The sequence below is a fragment of the Notolabrus celidotus genome, chromosome 7 (genome assembly GCF_009762535.1).
Source record: "Notolabrus celidotus isolate fNotCel1 chromosome 7, fNotCel1.pri, whole genome shotgun sequence".
NCBI classification, from domain to species: domain Eukaryota; kingdom Metazoa; phylum Chordata; class Actinopteri; order Labriformes; family Labridae; genus Notolabrus; species Notolabrus celidotus.
Window position 1 is genome coordinate 18,219,994 of NC_048278.1, and position 20,909 is coordinate 18,240,902.

At 40.0% G+C, this 20,909-nt stretch overlaps 2 protein-coding genes across 2 annotated transcripts; both read right to left on the bottom strand.

Annotated features, from left to right (window-relative positions):
• Positions 1-8,871: 8,871 nt before the first annotated feature.
• rnaseh2a (ribonuclease H2, subunit A) lies at positions 8,872-12,279 on the bottom strand. The gene is made up of 9 exons (XM_034688938.1): positions 12,175-12,279; positions 11,885-12,020; positions 11,098-11,169; positions 10,831-10,957; positions 10,655-10,742; positions 10,401-10,538; positions 9,833-9,920; positions 9,622-9,745; positions 8,872-9,239 (listed from the first exon to the last, which is right to left on the bottom strand). Exons 2-9 carry the CDS (start codon positions 12,009-12,011, stop codon positions 9,077-9,079), a joined length of 927 nt encoding a protein of 308 aa, XP_034544829.1. The 5' UTR covers positions 12,012-12,020; positions 12,175-12,279; the 3' UTR covers positions 8,872-9,076.
• A 1,705-nt stretch (positions 12,280-13,984) lies between these two features.
• On the bottom strand, positions 13,985-18,123 carry sox10 (SRY-box transcription factor 10). The gene is made up of 4 exons (XM_034687018.1): positions 18,050-18,123; positions 16,989-17,647; positions 16,314-16,585; positions 13,985-16,146 (listed from the first exon to the last, which is right to left on the bottom strand). Exons 2-4 carry the CDS (start codon positions 17,432-17,434, stop codon positions 15,362-15,364), a joined length of 1,503 nt encoding a protein of 500 aa, XP_034542909.1. The 5' UTR covers positions 17,435-17,647; positions 18,050-18,123; the 3' UTR covers positions 13,985-15,361.
• Between the last annotated feature and the right edge of the window lie 2,786 nt (positions 18,124-20,909).

Genomic DNA, 20,909 nt, shown 5'->3' on the forward strand with positions numbered 1-20,909 from the left:
AGTATGCTCAGCTAAAATCAGGGGCAGGGACAAAACAACATGGACAAATGAAAATATAATTCATTCCAAAGGCCCCCGAGGCTAAAAGCTGCATACTTTATTTATTATAGCTGTGTTCCCAAAGCTCATTTTAGACCTAACCCATATAATGACTCCAGTAAAGCATAACACAGGATGTACCCACACAACATGACTATATTAAGATTTTCAATGCATACCAACAACTCTCCTTCCTCTTATGTAGTAACTAATCTGGTCATTTGAAAGAAGCTCTCTTCAGTGAGCAGAGAGGATGTGGCCTTTCTTAAGCTTTCATTTGGCCTCTGTTACAGTGATAAATCCCATACAGGTTCTGAGCTGATTGGCTCATTTATTTTAAAGTTTATGAGCTGCTGCTAATTGGCATTCATGCTAACATGACCTAACTTTGTTACTGTGTTTGTAGATATAATGAAAATGAGAAGGTTTATATTGGTAACGTTCTGTATTATTTAACTGCCCACTTGGTGTTGATTACGTTTGTGTGTACTCCATCCAGTGATCTAATACAACAATGTGACCCAGTAGTGTTAGATACTTGATTCTGATTGGTAAAAACCCCACACCAAGGATGACAACTGCAAAGCACAAGAAGGAGAGCTGAATGAGGACAAATGTCAACGTAAAAAAAAAATCCTGCAGAAGTCTCTACCTTGTCTCACATTAACCTCAATGGAAATTATCAATTTAATGTGATTTTATTTTTTAATTATAACAAATAAGCAAGATGATGTTTAACTTGACTGTGAATTCAAATCTTAGGTTGAATGTGAATGTTTCATTCAAGATGGCTGATAAGAATCCATTACCTTGGAAGTGTCACTGCCCGTGGAATCGGAGGGGTCCTGCATCAAGATCTTGCTCACCCCTGTTAGGATTCTAATCCACATAACCACCTGCTCATTAGACTTTATCCCTAATGTATTACATTTAATGGACAAACCTCCCACTCCAAGAACTGTATTTTATAAAAAGCACATAATCACATTTTGAAGGAGGTGTAAGGAAACTTAGATGTCAGTATAATCTTTTCCAAACTATTCTGTTGGTTTAATTTTCTGGCTGTTAAATTACATGATTTGTGGAGTGTAATGCAACAATATCTCACCAAATCTCTATTTCCTTGGCTCAGCTTTTAAACAATTTGCATACAGCTCCTAACCTTTTTGTCCACAAACTGTCCTCCTCCTTTTTATCCCCTGATCTCCCCTTTTTGTCACCCTCATTGACTCTCTCCCTACACCTCGTCTTGTCGTGTGCATCTGAAGTCTAAAACAGCTCATCTCTCCTCCTGTCAGCTCCCACCTTCTCCTTATTTCCATGCCTGTCTGTGTAGAAGTGGGTCACAGACTACAGCTGCGCTAAAAGCCTAGTCTAGGAGAGGAGCTTCTCTAAATAAAACAGCGTATGATCAGCAGTCTCAGGAGCGCCTCATCATACATACATACATAAACCCAATAAAGATGGAGGGTACAGGGGAACGGGTTCAGGAGGGAAACATGATGTGCAGCTTGATGGGTTGAGTGGGTTTCTAGACTTGTCTCTTTCAAGATAGAAATAATTTTTGCTTGCATGCATTGTATACGATGTATTATACTTTAAGGCCTCAATCACAGTTCTGAGAGAGTGCTCACGTGAGGAGTTTCTAAATGTGTGACAGTTAAGTTTTGTGATGTGATCTGTTTTTTAATGTTGATAAAACTAGTAAATCTGTGCTGTGGATTCGATTCTGTCACCAGGGGGTGGTTCCAGCGAAAATTATGTTGCTATAGCAACACCTGCTGGCAGAGTTCTACAGTAGTAAAAGATGAACTGAAAGTTACATCCTGCATCAGCATTTTGTTGACTTGGAGACCAAACACAAATGACACATATTTATAAATAACTCATAATGAGCCCTCAGTTTTAACACAGATTATTTTTGTACTTTTAGTCAACATGCAAGAACATTAACTGTTTTTATGGGCTGAAGTGTTGCTTTTGACCACTCTTACTGTCACGGAGGGCAAACCATTGTAAGTCTACTTAATTATTTCCATTTATTTAAAGCTATCAAAATGGCAAGTTGATTTAAGTTAATTAATAAATTGTTTTCTAAGTAATCACAGAAAAAAATGAGTTCAAAGGAAAAAGTGGAAGTAGAAGATATTATCATATTAAATCCCCAGGGCAAATCCTATTTTCACATTGCAACACACAAACAGGCCAGAAATAGACGCATGCACAAACAGGGTTCTATGGACATGCAGTAATGGAGATATGCCAGAGAGATGAGGACTTGAAACATTGATCCACTGGCTCCCAACAATTGTCCTTCTTAGTATTATAAATATGATTAAAAAGCACATGCCATGAATTACACTGGCTTTTAACATTTCATAATCCAGCTAAGAGTACAGCACCAGTCTGATCAATAAACAAAAGGACAATTTGCCCTCAGTTTTTATCACTCCTGTACCAGTCCTGAGGGAGGTCTACAAGAAACACAAACACACGTTTGGGAAACCCTAAAGGTGCAACCTTTCCAGTTTACCACTACTCCTCCTCTTTGAAACTGCTCCACTTGCTGTTTCAAAAGTATATAAAATAGTTGTTAATGAGATGGTGTGTGTTGATCATTTCTATGCCTGATTAACAACAATAAACTTTATAAATCATTTTGCTAATGTCAGCCAAAACTGCAGACAGATACAAGGAGAAACAGACAGGAAGGTCACTCTGTAACTTATTTTAACAAGATAAATTACTGAGTTGAACATCCTATCTGGGCTTTACACTGTTGACTGTTCCTCTATCATTAGGGATAATCTAACTAATGTGACTGTCATTCAGTAGTCCTGCAAATTAGGTTATCTTGTTAATGTATTTGTTACACAAGCAGCACGGCTAAATTCATACATTTGAGAAAGTCTCACTTTGATCACTTGGATATGCACCTACATCCGGCGGTTATGCATTCTGTGCCAATGTTAGAGCCAATGGTTACAAAATGTTTCATTTCTCCCTTCAAGTTCAACTTCTGTGCTTTCTATGTTTAGATAGTTGAATAATAGAATAAGCTTTTGAATGTTTTTTTTTCTTCTTTCTTGTTACGTCAATACAACTCCAAATCCAAGAAAGTTGGGACACTGTGCAACATATAGGATGTTTTTCTTAAATCACAGGTAACAAAGAAGCAATACGAGCATTAACATGCACTGAAACAGAAAAGATGCAAAGAAAACGTTGAAACTGAGAGCAAGAACAAGTTGCTTTTCTATCAGTTTTCATACAGCTTCTTGGACTTTTTGTGACAGTATTTGGTTAAGTTGCAGTATTAACTGCTCCAACCTGTTCTTGGTTCAGCACTAAACCGACTGTGCTTTTATTTTTAAGTGTAAAAAGAGACTAATGCAAAAAAAAGAGAAGTCAGTAGTTCCACTTGAAAATCAAAGACTGCTTCTAAAAAGCTAAAACAAGCTTGCTTGCTGCAACCTGAAGTCTTTCACTTACATGCAGATACCAATAATATGGTTCCATATGTAGAGCAGTTTCATTTTGAGGTAATAGGGACACCATGTGGATTGAATCTGCTACTCAAAATAAAATGAGCACGAGTTAAATAGGGCAAGTCGGGGCATGCTAAGAGGGTCAACAAAGAGTTTAACCTGAGCACCAGGTACAACAGAGTGTGAGGAGACCAGTTTACACTGCTGACTCCAGTATGGAAAACAGCTTAAAATCAGACTTCTCCATCTGGCCTTGAAGCCGTGGGAACATACTGATGCAATTCACAGTAAAGTCTAAGTGACTGATGATTATGAAAGTGATGACTTAAGAGGAAATTGCTGGATGATCTTTACGTCAGGACAAGGGAATCTGCTATAAGAGTCACTGACAGAGCTAGCTTGAAATACCAAGCAGAAAATTGTTGCAGCTGAATGAAGAAATCCTCAAAGGTCAGTTACGCAGATGATGGCATTTACAAAATACATTTTGCAATTTGATATGTTTAATAAGATAATGCAGATCCTCTTTGATTTTACACTGAATGAAACATGATGAGCAAAATTATATTGACTGTTTCACTATGAGTTCATCACAGAATTTCTTTGTAAGCCGTTTTCGCCACAAAAGTGTTTTTTTTTATTATTATTTCAAATACCTTTTATAGCTACAGCAGATGTGGAACCAGTCCTTTTTTCTGTGAGGATTTCTTTAAAAAATAATCCTTTGACTGATAAATGGGACAGTGCATTGTGCACTGCTGTCGCAAATACCATATAGTCATATTAGTCTGCAAGAGTCTGGTTTGTGCACAGGTAATGAAGTAAAAGAATGAGGAAGAAAATAGTTATGCAAGGACACATAACCTCAGTATGCAGCTGATTTTTATTCTTTGTAATTTTTTCATTCGTAGATCAAGCATGGATGAGATCAGAAGCCCTCAGTTCCGGGGAAATGATGTCACCACTACCTCTTCATTCATGAGAGCTCACTGTGTCAGTTGTGGAAAAGAACCAGTGCAATCCAATTAGCACCATTCAAGCAGCACTGTGAAAAGAAACTGGGACTATGTGTTCCAACCTTAAGGGATTAGAGACCTGATGACCCCATGTGATCAGAGTCATAGTGAGCTGTCCTTGGTGCTGAAAACACTGGAAAAGTCAAGTAAGTCGTGACTGGCACATGTAATTACTTTTGTTGTGGATAGATTACAACAACATTTTGTTAGCAATCAAGTGTAGTTCAATTATTAGTTTAATTATTAGCTTGACTGAAATAATTTGTAACTTTAACACACTGGTTGTGTCGGTGGTCACAGATAAAATAAAGATTATGCATCAGATGTAAAGTTGCATATCTAGTTACTTCTATCTAAATCTATTTTTTGGAGCTGCTTCACTGTTTAGGTATCAAATGTTATGACAGAATAAAAGTGGTTCATTCTTCCTTGGAAAGTGTAAACTGATTTTAGAATCCTCTGAGACAAATAATCCTCAAAACCATATTCTGTAATAGGATTTCAAAAACACAGTCACATAGCAAGTTGTCATATTTGAGAAGGCTTTCAGCTTGAGCATGTTTCATATATTTTTGGGATAAACAGCTAAATGATGAACCCTTTCCAAAAATGCATCAGAGCATTCTATTAGCTCACCTCTTTAATTTCAGGAATATCCTTAAAGGTTATTTACCTCCAAACTTCTTCATATGTTGTCGGAATATTTCTGTATTTACACTTTGTGACACTTTGAAGACGTGCTAGGAAAATGTGCTAATGTTGGCTTTGAAGACATTTTTTTAAAAAGAAACATCTTGTGCTTAAGATGAATAAGTATGAAAATGTTTCAACATGCAGTTATCAACATCTAATCACTAATATAATGTAGAAACTGATACAAAATCTGAACTTTTACAACAAAGGATTAAAGTCTCTTATGACTATGTTCTTTAATCCAATAATAAAATCAGGACAGTAACATAACATTTATTGAACTTTCTGGTTGACTTTCATTGTATAACTGTTTTGTATTGTTTCTTCATCACATGAACTTTTCTCCTTGATCAGCCTGATTAACCTTTGATTAGCCTGTTGTTTCTCTCCACTGTTATATCATCTAAGGTGGACCAGCAGTGTCCGATCAGTTCAGTTAGTCAACAGTTATCTCGGATTATAGGCAAGGTAAGGCAAAGCCGGCACCTTATAGCATACCGCGTTATTCTGGCAGCTTCTCACGTATCACTTACAGCTTTTGATCAATGGAAAATCAAACTGGCTGCCAAATACAACCAAGTTTTAATCTGATTAACCTCATGAGCACCTTGGTCCTCACTGTCCTGAAAACTGTCAGAAGCCTATTTCATTTAGTTTACAAAATCACTTTCTTTTGTCATACTCATGTTATTCTGAAATGCAAAAAAGTTTAAAAGCTTTTGGAGAGGCGTAAAGACGTTTCTTCCTAGCTGTGATAGATTTAATAAAAACATGCAGGACTGTTTATGATTTCAACTAACACATGACGTGTCAAATTGACCCTCATAAGTGCACCTTTCACTAGTCATCATCATATATACCTTTTATCAATATACAGTGGATATCAAAAGTCTACACAGCCCTGTTAAAATGCCAGGTTTTGTGATGTAAAAAATGAAGACCAAGATAAATCATGTCAGAACTTTTTCCACCTTTAATGTGACCTATAACATGAACAATTCAACTGAAATTTTTTAAAAATCTTTTAGTGGTGTGTTCAGAATGAACCAATCACATTCAAACTCATGACAAATAGTAGTGAGTATACACCTGTCATAATTTAAAGGGACTTGGTCCACAAGTGGTTCAAAAACATACATGAAGTCTCCCTAAAGCATGTGGCAAATTTTTTATGGTCTGATGAAACCAAGGTTGAGCTTTTTGGCCATAATTCCAAAAGGTATATTTGGCATAAATACAACACTGCACATCGCATAAAGAACACCATACCCACAGAGAAGCATGGTGGGGGCAGGATCATGCTTTGGGGCTGTTTTACTTCATCTGGAACCAGGGCCTTAGTCAAGGTGGAGGGACGTATGAACAGTTACATATACCAGTCAATTTTGGCCCAAAACCTCCAGGCCTTCGTTAGAAAGATGAAGATGAAGAGGAATTTCACCTTTCAATACAACAACAAACCAAAGCATACATCCAAATCAACAAAAGCATGGCTTCAACAGAAGAAGATTCAAGTTTTGAAATGGCCCAGCCAGAGCCCAGACCTGAATCCAGTTGAATATCTGTGGGGTGATCTGAAGGGCTGTGAAGATACCCTCACTATCTGATGGATTTGGAGCTCTCTGTAAAGAAGAGTTGGCAAATATTGCCACGTTAAGATGTGCCATGCTAATAGACTCCTACAAAAAAACACGGAGTGCTGTAATAAAATCAAAAGGTGCTTCAAATTAATATTAGTTAAAGGGTGTGCACACTTATGCAACCACATTATTTTAGTTTTGTATTTTTTATTCTGCCATCTTAAATATTTCAATTTTTTTTCTCAATTGAATTGTGCACGTTATAGGTCACATTAATGGTGGAAAAAGTTCTGACATGATTTATCTTGGTCTCATTTTTTTACATCACAAAACCTGGCATTTTAACACGGGTGTGTAGACTTTTGCTATCCACTGTATCACAAGAGATACTGATGGTTCTAAGCTTGTGTCCCAAATCAACTTTCTTCATTCACTACGAAGGGAAGTTGATCTAATACAATTAATGTAGTCTTACGTGAAATAGATCACAACCTTAGTCCTCATCAAACAGGGTGTAACTATTTTTAATCCTATTGACGCAGTTGGAACCCTGGCTACTTAGAGGGATTAGATCAGGAGCATGGGGAGGTTATAAATGGCTGTAGAGGAAGGGATCAGGAGGACTCAGACAGAACATAACACATCAGGCTCTGCATCTCAAGAGTTCAGGCGGAGAGATCTAGATACGTTCTGCCAGCCGAACAAAGGTGAAACCTGCACAGAAACCAGCTTGTGGACTTGAGCGTCAAGCAAGAAACTTCAGCAAAAATGAATCCTGTGGTCGAGTCCGTGTCCAGCGCTACCACCTTTGACAGAGAAGCTTTCGCAAAAAGAGCCATGAGGGTCCCAACCAGAGGAGCGTCGTCTCATTTTGTGGGGACTTCGATTGTGATCCTGTCCTCATTTGCGGTCTCCTCTCTAGCTATGAACTGTGGGAAAAGGATCCAGGAGTCGAGACACAAACCCAACATGAATTAGCGACGGTGGACAAATGGATTTGCGTAATATTTCTGTGGTTAGTCTTTGTTAAAGTAGGCAAGACGATAAAGTATATATTTTTCTAATATTATGATGGTACCTGCCTTGGTACCCCCGTGGAACAACGTGAAGTGTGTTTCCTGTGTTTTGAAGTGGAGAGAAAGCCTTGAGAGTCAGAAGAGGACAAGAGGGGACATGCAACACTGCAGTGGTCTATGAGAAGACTAGCATTTGGCAACCATCTTGACATCCATCTATACGACACCAAATCTGATCTGCTGGGTCAATACAGAGGACATTGCAGTATTGAAAGAAGGGAACAGTATGAGCAATACCAACAACCTCATCCCCCTTTTTTCCCCTCTAACCTGTTTAGAGTGGTTTACAGACGTATAGGTTCAAAGCTTTGTGTGCTGGTGGTTCCAGGACAGTCATTACGATGTGATTTTTTGTCTTTATGTGAAATTACCAATCTGAGGAGACAGAAGGTAATGGATACTAAAAGTAAGACCACACAAAACCTTTGTTAAAATAAATGCAGACTTCTCATCACCTCCCTCTTAAATGCCTTGCATTGAAGAACAGAGTTTTGCTGACTTGAATGATTGTATGCAAAAGAGTGTTAAAGTCAAGAATCAAAGATTGAACGCCTAAAGAGATTTATTTCCTTAAACTATTATGAGATTAGTTATTTTAAATTTAACTTATTCAGGTTTGTAACTTCGTTCTCGACATTTGAAACTTCTCAGTACAACTTAAAGAGAACTAGTATTGTTGCATAATAATGTGATACACACTTTAAGAGACTACTTTTTGTTTGATACAAGCTGTGCTCTGTAGTTTTCAAATTGTCATGGATATTTTGTATTAGTAGTCAGCAATCCTTACATGCTCATTTTGAGACCCATGGTAGTTCATGTGAACTGAGAATGCTTTGAAAACCCCTGGTGTGTTTTGTTGTATGGTCACTAGGTGGCAGTATTGACATTAAAGATTTGTGACACTTCAACAAAGCCTGATTGCCTCTTTTGCAGTCATACTTAAGCGGTTAAAACACAGATTCTTAGAAAACAAACATGATGTTCACACGTTTTTTGGGTTGTTTTTTTATTGCAAAAAATCATCAAGTCATGGAAAGATTGATCTTCATGCTGAGTCATTGGCCATGCAAACATGACTAATCTTTCATGTTTTATTGAAGTCCAAGGCTGTGCTGTTTTTTGGAAGTTTATGGAAATTTTATGATGTTCAGGAAATGAGAATGCCCTCCACTGTGTTGTCTTCAGAGAGAGTCGAGGCTCCTCAGCCTCCGCTCAGTGAAGAAGCGGTGTGTCTGATGGGTCAGGTTCTCAGCGTTACCTCCAGCTGATGCACCGAAGTAAGACAACATGGACTTGTTGTTCAGCCGCTGTGCTGCCTTCTCTCCATCTTCTTCATCATCATCCCTGGGGATGTAAGAAAACCCAACTGATTATTTACACTGTGGTTAGCAGTGGTCTCTAAAAGTCAAATGATTTGTACAGACATTAAGCATGAACTGTAAAGAGGGTCTGTGGTTTTAAAACATGCAACACTAAAATTGTTTCTACAAATTCAGCTGACATACAGCAAACCTTTCTCTTTTGGTATTTCTTGACAAGCTGGGAAAGTATGTTAAAGCTTCAAAAACATTATTTTTTCCTGCAAAATAATTGTTTATGACTAGCAGAGAGTTATTTCTCATAGCATGGTATCATATATCATGTTTAATGCTGGGTTTCAATAGTGTTCCTTTTAACTCCTCAAATAACGCCCGGTTTTTATAAACTCAGTTTGAACGCTCTTTACCAGTGGACGGTAGGCCCCTTGCTGTCCATCAGGGTTTTAGCAGTGCTCCAGCTAAATCGAACAAACTGAGGGTAACCAAAAACGGGGTCCAGGTACTTCAACAGCCATGCTTTAGTCTTTGGGTCTAAAAATAAAGAGAAAAACAGGTTCAGTATCAGTTTATCTAAATGCAAGGGACAGTTCCCATTAAGCTAATGCAGTTTTGTTTTACCGTTGGGATATCCTGATCCATAGTCTGCATCCACCTCTCCCAGGTCCTCAGCAAAGTTCCAGCCTTTTACAGCACGATCCCTGGCCACCTGGAGGACAGTAATGAGCAATAGAAAAGATATAGACACATTTAAAACAAAGTACAATGTGTTGACTCTGAGATTAACACTAAAAAGTGGAAAAAGGCCAGAGAAGGAGCTTATTTCCTCTCGTCTCCCACAGCCTGAAAATAAAGAGTCAGTACACACAAAACATTTTAATTACAATAGAGAAATCACATGTTAACAATGTCACAGTGCTGACATATCTGCTACCAAACGTCAGTATCAACTTAGCTAGACTTACTGTTTAACACCTACACTCTGATGAGCAGAAGAGTTTAAATAATAATGTGAAAACACATAATTAAATACACATTAATAAAACTCCTGTGGCTCAGTAAGCGCTGTTTATCCTACACAAACAGATAAGTTTCACTACGCAAAACCGGATTTGGATCCCAACTATAAAAATACAATTACTTACAGGATAATTAATCCTGTTAAACTTGAAAACAGTTTTTCACTAACCTTGGCACAGATACTGGCTGCACTGACGATCGGGAAGAGTGAGTCAGCCTTTGGCCTAACAGTCACCTCGATACCTGGGAACAGCTTAGAGAGTTTCTCCTCATACTTCTCTGCTGGGCCAACTGTGTCTACAAATACCTGCAGAAGTGAGAGTGTTCTGAAATGATTCTGAGATGATCCTGCACCACATTAAAGAATAACAAGTGTATTTAGAAGCCTACTTTTAAACTCATTTAAATTGCATGTTTATGTACCTCTTTAAGCTGCACTCCACTGTCTAGGGCATACTGTACAAGACCAATTGCTGAATCATGTGACAGAGCATTCAAGTTGTATTTTGTCCTGAAAATCAGACAATTTGCTCATGAGTCAATAAAACACCAAACATGAATGTGCATTTTACGCATGTGATACAGTATTTGCCACATACCTCTGTAACATGCTAGTAGAGATGGTGTTGGGTGAGAGGATGTGCAGAGCCCAACCAACATAACTTTTGGCTTCATCTAGTTTCTCAAAGAGATTGTCTCTTTCTTCCTCTGTTAAAGTCTTTGAATCTGATGGAAGAGTTCAAAACTTATCAGATTTGTTTTAAATTAAAAGTAATTTTTTTACAAAAAATTATAAAACAGCTCATGGGGTTTTTGGGGACACAGTAGTGAGGATGATAAAAGCATCCACCTGAAACTTTTTTTACCTGCCACTTTCAAGCCTTTTAATTCTTCCTTTTTGGAAACTGGACAGAAACATATTCCATACACCATGGGCCCTAGATCAACAACATGGAGACAGTATGTCAATCACATTGGCAAAGTAATGAGTGCTACAACAAATAAACAAGGCACTAGAGTAATAACCTAACAATAACAACAACAACAACAATAATAATAATAATAATTATAATATTTGGAGGCGCCTTTCAAGTCACCCAAGGTCACCTTACAGATAATAAAAAACATTCATCATTAAAACAAACAGACAAAAAATAATAAATAAAAAACTAAAAACTAGTGAGGTGCACAGAGTTCAGTTAAAGGGAATATGCTAATTTGAACAGGTGAGTTTTGAGTTGGGATTTGAAGGATGTGATGGAGTCTGACTGTCTTATGTGAGTGGGGAGGGAGTTCCAGAGTCTGGGTGCTGAGCAGCTGAAGGCTAGGGCACCTATGGTACTGAGGCGTTACGATGGGATGGTTAGCAGTCCAGCAGAGGCTGAGCGGAGGGAGCGGGAGGGAGTGTATTCCTGAAGGAGGTCGCAGGGGTAAGTGGGGGCCAGGTTGTGGAGAGCTTTATAGGTGAGGAGACGGTTTTTGTAGTGGATGCGGTATTGTACAGGGAGCCAGTGAAGTTGGATGAGAACAGGAGTGATGTGGTCAGATGCTTTGGTGATGAGTTATTATCATTAATAACAGAAAATAAAAGTATGCCTTAAAACTCTACAAGGTCCAGATATTCTCCTTTACCAAAATCGACTTAAAACATACCTAGTACAGGTCCCCTTCCTGCCTCGTCGATGCCCAAACAGCAGTCCTCAGTCCGGCACACATCGGGGACTTGAGACGCCAGTCTGCAGCTGACCGAGTTGTCTGATTCAAAGGGGCTTAAGTCCATGACAGCAGGCTGAGGAGACAACAGACATCTTATCATGTGGATTCTTACTCACAGCATAAATCCGTCTGTAGCACTGGCGCAATTATGAGAATGCATACACACAGACCATTGCATTAATGGTGTAATAGATCATTAATAGACCATATAAAAGGTTATTTCTTACATTGAAGGACTCCTCGTGACTTCGTGTTGTGCTGCTGTTTTGGCGCCCCTACACTGACGTCACATTAGTCTTCTTCGTGTGTTTAAAGTATCAGGCTCTTTAGCGCCACCAGCTGATCTGGATGTTTTATTCTCAGTCCGAAATCTACTCACAGGACATACTGAGACCTTTTCCATAGCTTTCAGCTGCAGCACCGCTCTACTGCAAGGTAAAAGTGACAATAATTTAAGTAGACGATATTCTTGAAAAAATAAGGTATGAAAATTCAAGGTCCTGGTACAGATTGGACGCGTTTGTTGAACGTCAATCATAGTGCAATTAGTTTTTGTTTGACTTGATATTTTACCTATACGGAAGAGGATTAGGGCCGCTGAAAAAAAAAAATAAGGTCAATTTTTTTTGTAATTATTATTCTGAGAAAAGATTAAAGTCAGAATTTTTTGAAAAAAGTCAGAATTCTGAGATTAAAGTCAGAATTCTGAGAATAAAGAATGTAACAGATACAATAAATGATTTAGGAAAACTTACCCCTACCCCTTACTTTTATCTTAAGATTTTAAAAGAGTGATGAAATAATAACAGTCTTGACCTGGACACAACATCTGAATATCTGCCTTTAGCCTTGACTCCCCTTACTGCCAACAGGGAACACTTTGATGTTCTTCCTTTATTCTTTTGAAGAGATCCACTTTAAAATGTGGTCAGAAAAGCCTTAAGACTTTGCTGATTCAATATTGTTAAGACTGGGAATTTTCAGTGAGGGCTGTGAGGGCTCCAGATGTCACAGGTATGATCATGGTCTACTCCTTAACAATTATATGATGATTTTTTTTACATAAAGTCAGCACCAGTTAACCAATAATTGTCAAAACTTCTACTTGGACCTGCTTCTTTGGGGTGATTTTCCAAGAGCAGCTGACACATGCTGACAATTGAAGGGGACATGGAGGATGGGAATATTTCTTTCCACGTGTTGATGGGTCAATTTTGTGTTTAAAATAATACACAATGTTGATTTTTCTATATCTACAGTTTTAATTTATATTTAAATTTTCTTTGCCTGGCTCAGGAGCATAGACTGTATATAAAAGCTCAGGAGAGGCAGCACCCTAGCGCCCTCTATTGGCCAACCTCCCGTTTGTGATCCCCAGATGTACTGAGCTGATCCAAGTTCTCATAAACCAAGTGTTGTTTATGTAATTTTTTGTATTTTTGGCAATTGAATAACTTTGCCTTGGCACAAACTTCTCTGGGGATAGTTTATCTTCCTTTTTCTCCAAAACATTTACGTCAGTACACACTCGACAGTTTTTAACTTTAGGTCAACGAACTTGACATTTTGATTTTGGATGCAAGCTGAATGTGTTTCACAGCTGAACGTGTAAGCAGGGAGGGGAGCCTCAGGTGGAGAGGAGAGAGGGCTGAGTGAAAGGAAAGCCATGTACAAAAGTCCAAGTGTACACTGGTTACTGAGTTGAAATTGGCCTTGCCTCTGGCTCTTTACACCCACCCCGTCTCCCGCTTTCTGTCCCTCTGCCTTGCTGAATGGCTCTCTTTGTCTTTAGCAGTAACACGCAGTCCCCAGCCGATTAAATGTGGGGAATTAGTAGTCAATTTTAGCCTGCCACACACACAAACACACTAAACAGCTTAGGCTGGTGGGGCGCTGATTGTGTTGTTATTACAGTTCACACGTCAGCAGCGTGTTTTTGATTTGTTTTTTCACCCCTCAGCTGCTAATTGATTCTGATGTTATCTTTAAATCAGGGCTACTGCATAAAATAACTCTCAGAGGATTTAATTCTTTTTATAAATAAATTGATTTAATAGATGACAACAATAATATTTCAACATTGCTTTTCATGTATGGAAGCAAAATACTCAAGTGAATGTATAGCAAACACTTTACAAAACTATCCAGAATTATACAAAATGAAAAAAGCAAAGGTGTGACACACAATGCATTATTACTGACATAAACATAATAAGATGAGAGGGTCAGAATAAAAATGAGTATGCATCACTTCATAAAAGTTGAAGCCTGTGGTAATTACCATTATTCACATTGCAGAGGAAGAAGAAGAGAGCTGTTTAGGCACATTAAAGGAATAAACTGTAACATGCTTTGGCCTACATGCAGCGCAGAACGGCCGTACATGTGATTCTAATCCGTAAGTAGGACCCAAAGCTGGCCAATTATCTGGAGAGATTTGGCTGAGACTTTGTACTTATAGATTTTAACTCAGTTATGGATAAATCAGATGTGAATCAGCAAAATGTTAGGCACTTGAAATGCAAAAAGTAAATGTTAACTGCCCCAACACCACAAGCATTATTTAACAGGCATCCAAAGTTGTAGTTCTGCTTTGCTATTGGCACAAAATGAAAAGATTTGAGGTAAGTATCCAAGACTCTGGATAATATGCATCTTTAAGAGCTCTCTTTCCCTCTCATTTTCCTATTTTTCCCCTTAAATGCTTTAATCATCAGTTCAGTGAAGTCAATGTAAGAAAGGACAGAAATACAGAGTGTGCTATATCTACAAAGAAAAAATGATGCAATTATCCTTTTCTGGCCACCAAAAACAATAAGACAAAAAAACAGGGATCATAGAAACATGCTTTTCCCAAAGCAGTGGTGCAGATGTATTAGTGTAATATCAATCAATAAAGTTACACCCTAGGATATCAACAATGACAATAAACTTACTACTCATATAAAATAACACAATAACATCACAAACATCTGCTTTAGTTTGGTTAATAAAATCTGATTATGTCAGTCGAAGCCCATCATCGCAGGGTCAAATCAGGGTCATCATCATCAATGCAATATTTGTTCACTCATCTACAATCTGGTATACACACTTTCTGTACAACCTGGCTTACAAATTCATGATGGCACACATTTGTTAAGATTTATTTAATTTCTGATTGGCTGTTTCACACTTTATATGTGGCTGTTTCTTTCAAACTTTGTAAGGCCTTGTGGATGCGTCTTGCATTATATTGGCTAAAAAAGTAAAAACCTCTAATATAACATCAATATGGCACAGCACACACTCACACACACATACACACAATATAACAAACACACACAGATAGACATCCACACTCACTTATTTGCTCACATACGCACAGATCCACTCACACACTTCCCATATTTCCCTCTGCTCGGCTGCTCTCCCTCAGGGTCTTGTGAGTGTAGTGTAAACAGGCTGCTCCCAGTGTGTGGGACTGTGAGAGGGGGCCACGCTGGAGGGGTCTCCTATGGTGGTGTACAGAGACCTTTGTGTAGGGCCCATGTAAGAGAAGGCTGAGTACAGCCCAGGGGCCTGGCTGGAGTGGGCATAGTACGCCCCTGGGGCCTGGTGCTCTCCATACTCGAACTGAGCCCTGGAGGCCAGCGAGGGAAAAGCGGAGCCGTAATGAGGGAGGCTGAGGGGGGTATAGGTGACATGGGTGCCCGAGGAAGGGGAAGACGAGGCCTCGGCATAATGGCTCGCTGATGCAGACTCACTCTTGATCTGGGCCTTGGAGGGGTCAGAAGAAGACGGGGAGCCCTGAGGCTGCTGCTGTTTGGAAAGCCAGGCGGAGTGGCCGCTCGCAGCAGCCAGGGCATAGGCGTAAGAAGAGGCCGAGGACCCTGCTGCAGAGGCCCCAGTGGCACCCTGTGGGTGCCCGTTTGGAGGCAGGTACTGGTCGAACTCATTCACATCAAATGGCTCAATGTTGGACATCACCTCGTGGCTGATCTCACCAATGTCCATGGTGCCAAAGTCGATGTGGGGTTTAGTGCTTGATGAAGAAGGACCGCCTGAGGCTCCTTCAGCTCCCACTCCCAGGGCTCCCCTGGACCCCCCTGATACTCCGGCCGCCCCTGCTGCTCCCTCCCTCTTGGCATCAGACAGTTTCCCAGACTGGAGCTCTGTCTTTGGGGTGGTAGGGGGCGTGGGTGGGCTGTGACCCTGACCTAGAGGAAATGGATTAATGTATAACATTGTATGGTTAACTTTGACCCCAGGTACAAAAAAGTTTTAAGTTTAATTTGTGTGATACTTTCATTCCCCGTTAGTCGTCATTGAATGTCTTTACAATGCAAAACTCAAAAAAAGAACATAATAGCCCTCAATCACTAACCTGCAGGATGGTGGTGATGATGATGGTGGTGGTGCAGGTCACCCAGGGGAGACCCAGCCCCACCGTTATGCTCCAGGTGCAGGGTCTTGTAGTGGGACTGGGAGTGGCTGGCCTCCCCTTCCCCCTGGCTGTCGGACTCATTAGCGGTCGTTAGTTTGCCGTTCTTGCGTCTCCGGGGCTGGTACTTGTACTCTGGGTAGTCCTTCTTGTGCTGTTTCCTCAGCCTCTCCGCCTCCTCGATGAATGGCCTCTTGTCAGTCTCGTTCAGCAGCCTGGGGGGAAAAACAAGGAGCGATTTTAAGTATTTAATGGTCTAATGTAAAAGTGTTTTTTTTTTCAGCAAATGTCTGAAAATTATAATTATTGATGCATTCAACCCCGTGCGTAATGGTTAAATACAATGAATGGATACAACTCGCCGTCCAAGTATACATTGCCTAAAACTAGGTTTCTAGAAAACTAGATTCTAAAAAAATCTTCATCTCACATTTAGATATTACAGAAAATTAACACTCCGTTGATTACTGTTTTAATGTTTCCCTTACTTGGCACCAAATGTTTATGTTAACTTCTTTTGCGATTGAGTTCACCATCACTCCACTTATCCTTTACGCACAGCCCACACAGGAAATGTGCCGCTGTATGGCCACACTGTTTTCTTTCCCTCATACAAACCTCCACAGTTTGCCCAGGGTCTTGCTGAGCTCCGCGTTGTGCAGGTGGGGGTACTGGTCGGCCAGTTTTCTCCTCGCCGCTTGCGCCCACACCATAAACGCGTTCATAGGCCTCTTCACGTGGGGCTTCGCTTTGTTTCCGTTGTTCACGCGCACCGGCATAGGCACAAGTGTCCAGTCATATCCATCCAGTACCTGACTGACCGCCTCTCTGATGCCGATCGGAAAGCGATCGGGATCTTCTTCTTCTGATTTGACTCCGGGTATGCCTGCGTCCTCTCCGCTGACGTCCCCAACACAGAGTGCGCTCAGCTGCGGCGGCGGCCCGGTCAGAGGTGAGCCCTGGCCCGGGGGCCCTCCGGGATGAATCGGTGACAGTGAGTGACCATCGTCTGACCCTCCGGGACTCAGCTCCGCCTCAGACAGGCTGTGCTCTTCACCGGACATGTTTAAGCTGATCTCAAGACAACCCTTGAATTCAAACTATGTTCAGAGAACTCTTCAGTGTAATTTAATCGATTTGATTGAATAAGATGTCTGGAGTCCCCGGCGATCTCAGTTATTGCTGACTCTTCCCAGGCAAAGCCATACTGCTGCGTAAAAGCGTCCAAATACAGTCCACCGTTGGCTGGATCTCCGATTCAGCAAAAGCAGTTACACCTAAAATCGTATAAACCACGACAGAACCATTTTAGTCATAAAATCCACAGATGGCCAGAAATGTACATTTTAGTTTTACCGTTAGCCAAACACGACCCGGTTTACTACAAGCACAACAGTTTAATAGATTTAGTGGATTAAATGTGACCATAAAGGCTGAGCAACATAGGCCTATAGGTTCCATATCTTTTTACCAATAATTAAATGATATAATAAATGTAACTATTAGACGAAAGAACCAAATTCGGACAAATAATATTCCGTGGACAAACTTTTCTTTAAGCAAATAAACTTAAACTTCTCTATGCGCAAAAATATTAATGGACCCGGCAAATGCATACTGATATAAAGCATTTCCTGTTTTTTATGATAAATTCATTATTTTAAAATTACATAACTTACCAGTGTAGCTGTCCAGTGGTTCGACATGGGAGTGTGTGTGGCTGACTGTAGAGCCGATGAATGGCTGCTCTGTGTTAACAGCGGAGCTTAAAGAGCGCCTTGTGAGGAGGACTGGGAGAAAAAAAAAGTGATTGAAAGTGGAAAACATTCCCAAAGAGGCAGCATTCCAGCACACACTCAGCCCCACCCACTAGGCACCACGCTGCACTATGACTGGTCCTCTAATTATCCCTCTGCTTGGTGATTGGACAGGATCAATTCGGTGTTAATGCCCGTCTGTCCGTCAGTGCAACATTTCCAACAGAGAAGAGGTGAGATTTTACATCGGAGTGGCTTAAATGACTCTACAGTGCGTCCATTTAGAGGCAGGAGAAGGCCAGCTTTGTGTGACGTGTTGACATGTTATATCAAACAAATAAACAATCAGGGGCAGAGTTATTGCCTCGTGTGGTCACGTTCCTAATAAAATACCTTCGAATTGTAAAGTTCAGCTCTGAGTAAACCGGAATTAGTCCCAGAATTCAAGAATTTAGCCTATTTAAATTAGCCTGATATGAAACATATAAAACACAGCGAGGAGAAGCTAATATGAAAAATGAATCCATGTTTTAATAGACAGCAACATAATTTATTTTTTAGAGAAAGAAACAGTTAAGGTTTGCTCAAGAGGACAGTTGGATTTCTTGAAAAATGTTGTCAAAAAATAAAAGAAATCCATGATTATCGATCTAGGATCAATACTTTCCCTGTTTCACCAGACAAGAAAGCAATATTATTTTTTTTCAATCCCTGCTTGTCTCTTCATTGACAGCATGGTGACCGAAATTAATCCTTCAATTAATAATCCCGCAACACAAACACGTTACTGGGACAGGAAGGGTTCTGTAAAGTGGTTATCTTTTCACTTAATGACTTTGCACCCACCAAAGCATTATGGGAGCCTTTTCTGTAAAAATAAATAAATAAAAAAGGACAACACAACATGTCCCTCAAATGAACGAGACTATCTCTTAAACGTATTCACATTTCCGATGCTCATTGTTAAAGCTGTTCCATTCAAAAGGGACCTATATCGATGCATGTTTGTGCAAAAAGAGCACCTTGCCTCTTACAGATAATTCCAAGTCACATTTTATTTTATGAAATCTAAGCCGTTTATTACATTTAACAGAATAAATATATGGTAGGCTATTAAATGAATAAAGACAATGTCACATTCGAGCCTCTGCATTAGATTCGTTTCAAAGGGTGCCATTTAATCCCAAAACACTCAAATTCATCTCACAATGTTATCAAATTTGGGACCAAAGGAAAACACGTTGGACGTTTTAAATTAAATGAAACCCGTCTCATCAAAACACAATGTTTATTACTTCTGATAACTGAAATTTTGCCTACGTGAACATGTCATCTTATTCTCACTCTTAGCCACGCCCTCAACACAGGTAAAGTTGTGACGAGATTTTGGATCTTAAAAAAATGTACGGGTTCCATGAAGGGAAACTAAAAGAACGCAACGATCCAGATATACGGAACACAATCCCTCAGTATCAAATTGATAATTGGGGGAAATTTCCAGTTTGATTAAAGGACCTTATAAACTATAACTCAGGGTTGATCTCAGATTTCAAATGTTGAGCTCAGGCACAATAACTGATTACGCAGAGTTACATCATATCGCCTCACCAGTTAATTATATGAGAGAACACCACAGAAGATAGGCTGTTGGCACACTTAAATGCTGAGAAGATGTAATATTGTAAAATAGGTAAATACAAGTTTCTCTCATACTGATGCATCTTTTGAAAATATTAACTGAAACGAATACTTGCTCTTTTCTATAATTAGTTATATATAATGGATACAAATACTTTTTAATTGTTCTTTTCACTTGTTTTGTGCGTACAATAAGATATCAGCCCCTTTATTACTGCGTACTTTATTAGCAGTTAATGCAAGGCCTCACGGGAAGAAAAAGAATCGAATTGAGCATCATCTGATGCACCCGGACACACACTCACACACTCACACGCTCTCTCTCTCTCTCTCTCTCTCTCTCTCTCTCTTTATCCCCCTCTCTCTCTCTCTCTCTCTCTTTCTCTCCCTCTCTCTCTCTCTCTCTCTCTCTCTCTCTCTCTCTCTCTCTCTCTCTCTCTCTCTTTCTCTCTCTCTCTCTCAGACACACACTCAAGGACACACACACACAAAATGAATGCAACAATAACCCCTGTGTGTCCGTTGCCTCTCATGTTGAGCTCTCTCCCTCTCTCTCTTCCGTCTCTCTTTGCTCTCTTTGTCTCGCGCTCAGGTGAATTGTAGCCATGTGATCAAACGCCCAAGCCTCTATCCATTAACCCTCGTAAATGAAAAAATGGGGAACAAAAAGCAGTTTTGTTGCTGCAAACATGGAAAAAATTGATAACAGAGAGCGATGTGTGCGTCTTTCTCCCCTTATGTCCGAGCAAAGACACCAGTGGCGCACACATAGAAAACACTCAGCAGCAGACGGGACACACGGATATCTCTCTGTTTATTAGCGATACTTTTTCTATCTCTTTACATTCCCTGCAGCACCTGGACCTGGGCTCATGGTAGGGGAGATGAGGGGGGAGATGGGTGGATGATGGGGAGGTGTGTGTGTGGGGGGGGGGTGACACCTGCATGCTGCACCCCACTGACCAACCAACATCAGTGGGATCCTGCATGAGGCCTTCGAGGCTTAAAGTGAGTGTTAATGTCTGTGCCGGATGATATTAAGGAGTTATTTGCTGTTGTTGCTTTTTCTTTTTTTTCTGCAGTGTGATGTTTAGTATGTCTGTGTGGGCTGCTGGAGGAGGCTGCGGTTTTATGCGCAGTGTTT

Bases quoted from the DNA above. Each gene is read 5' to 3' on its own strand.
- rnaseh2a (XM_034688938.1), bottom strand. From the start codon at position 12,011: ATGGACTTAAGCCCCTTTGAATCAGACAACTCGGTCAGCTGCAGACTG. The intron at 11,170-11,884 runs GTATGTTTTAAG...TTGTTGATCTAG, and splicing joins AGGAAGGGGACCTGTACTAG to GGCCCATGGTGTATGGAATA. The intron at 10,958-11,097 runs GTAAAAAAAGTT...CTCTTCCATCAG, and splicing joins AAAAGGCTTGAAAGTGGCAG to ATTCAAAGACTTTAACAGAG.
- sox10 (XM_034687018.1), bottom strand. From the start codon at position 17,434: ATGTCCGGTGAAGAGCACAGCCTGTCTGAGGCGGAGCTGAGTCCCGGA. The intron at 16,586-16,988 runs GTTTGTATGAGG...TTTTCCCCCCAG, and splicing joins ACCCTGGGCAAACTGTGGAG to GCTGCTGAACGAGACTGACA. The intron at 16,147-16,313 runs GTTAGTGATTGA...CATTTCCTCTAG, and splicing joins TCATCACCACCATCCTGCAG to GTCAGGGTCACAGCCCACCC.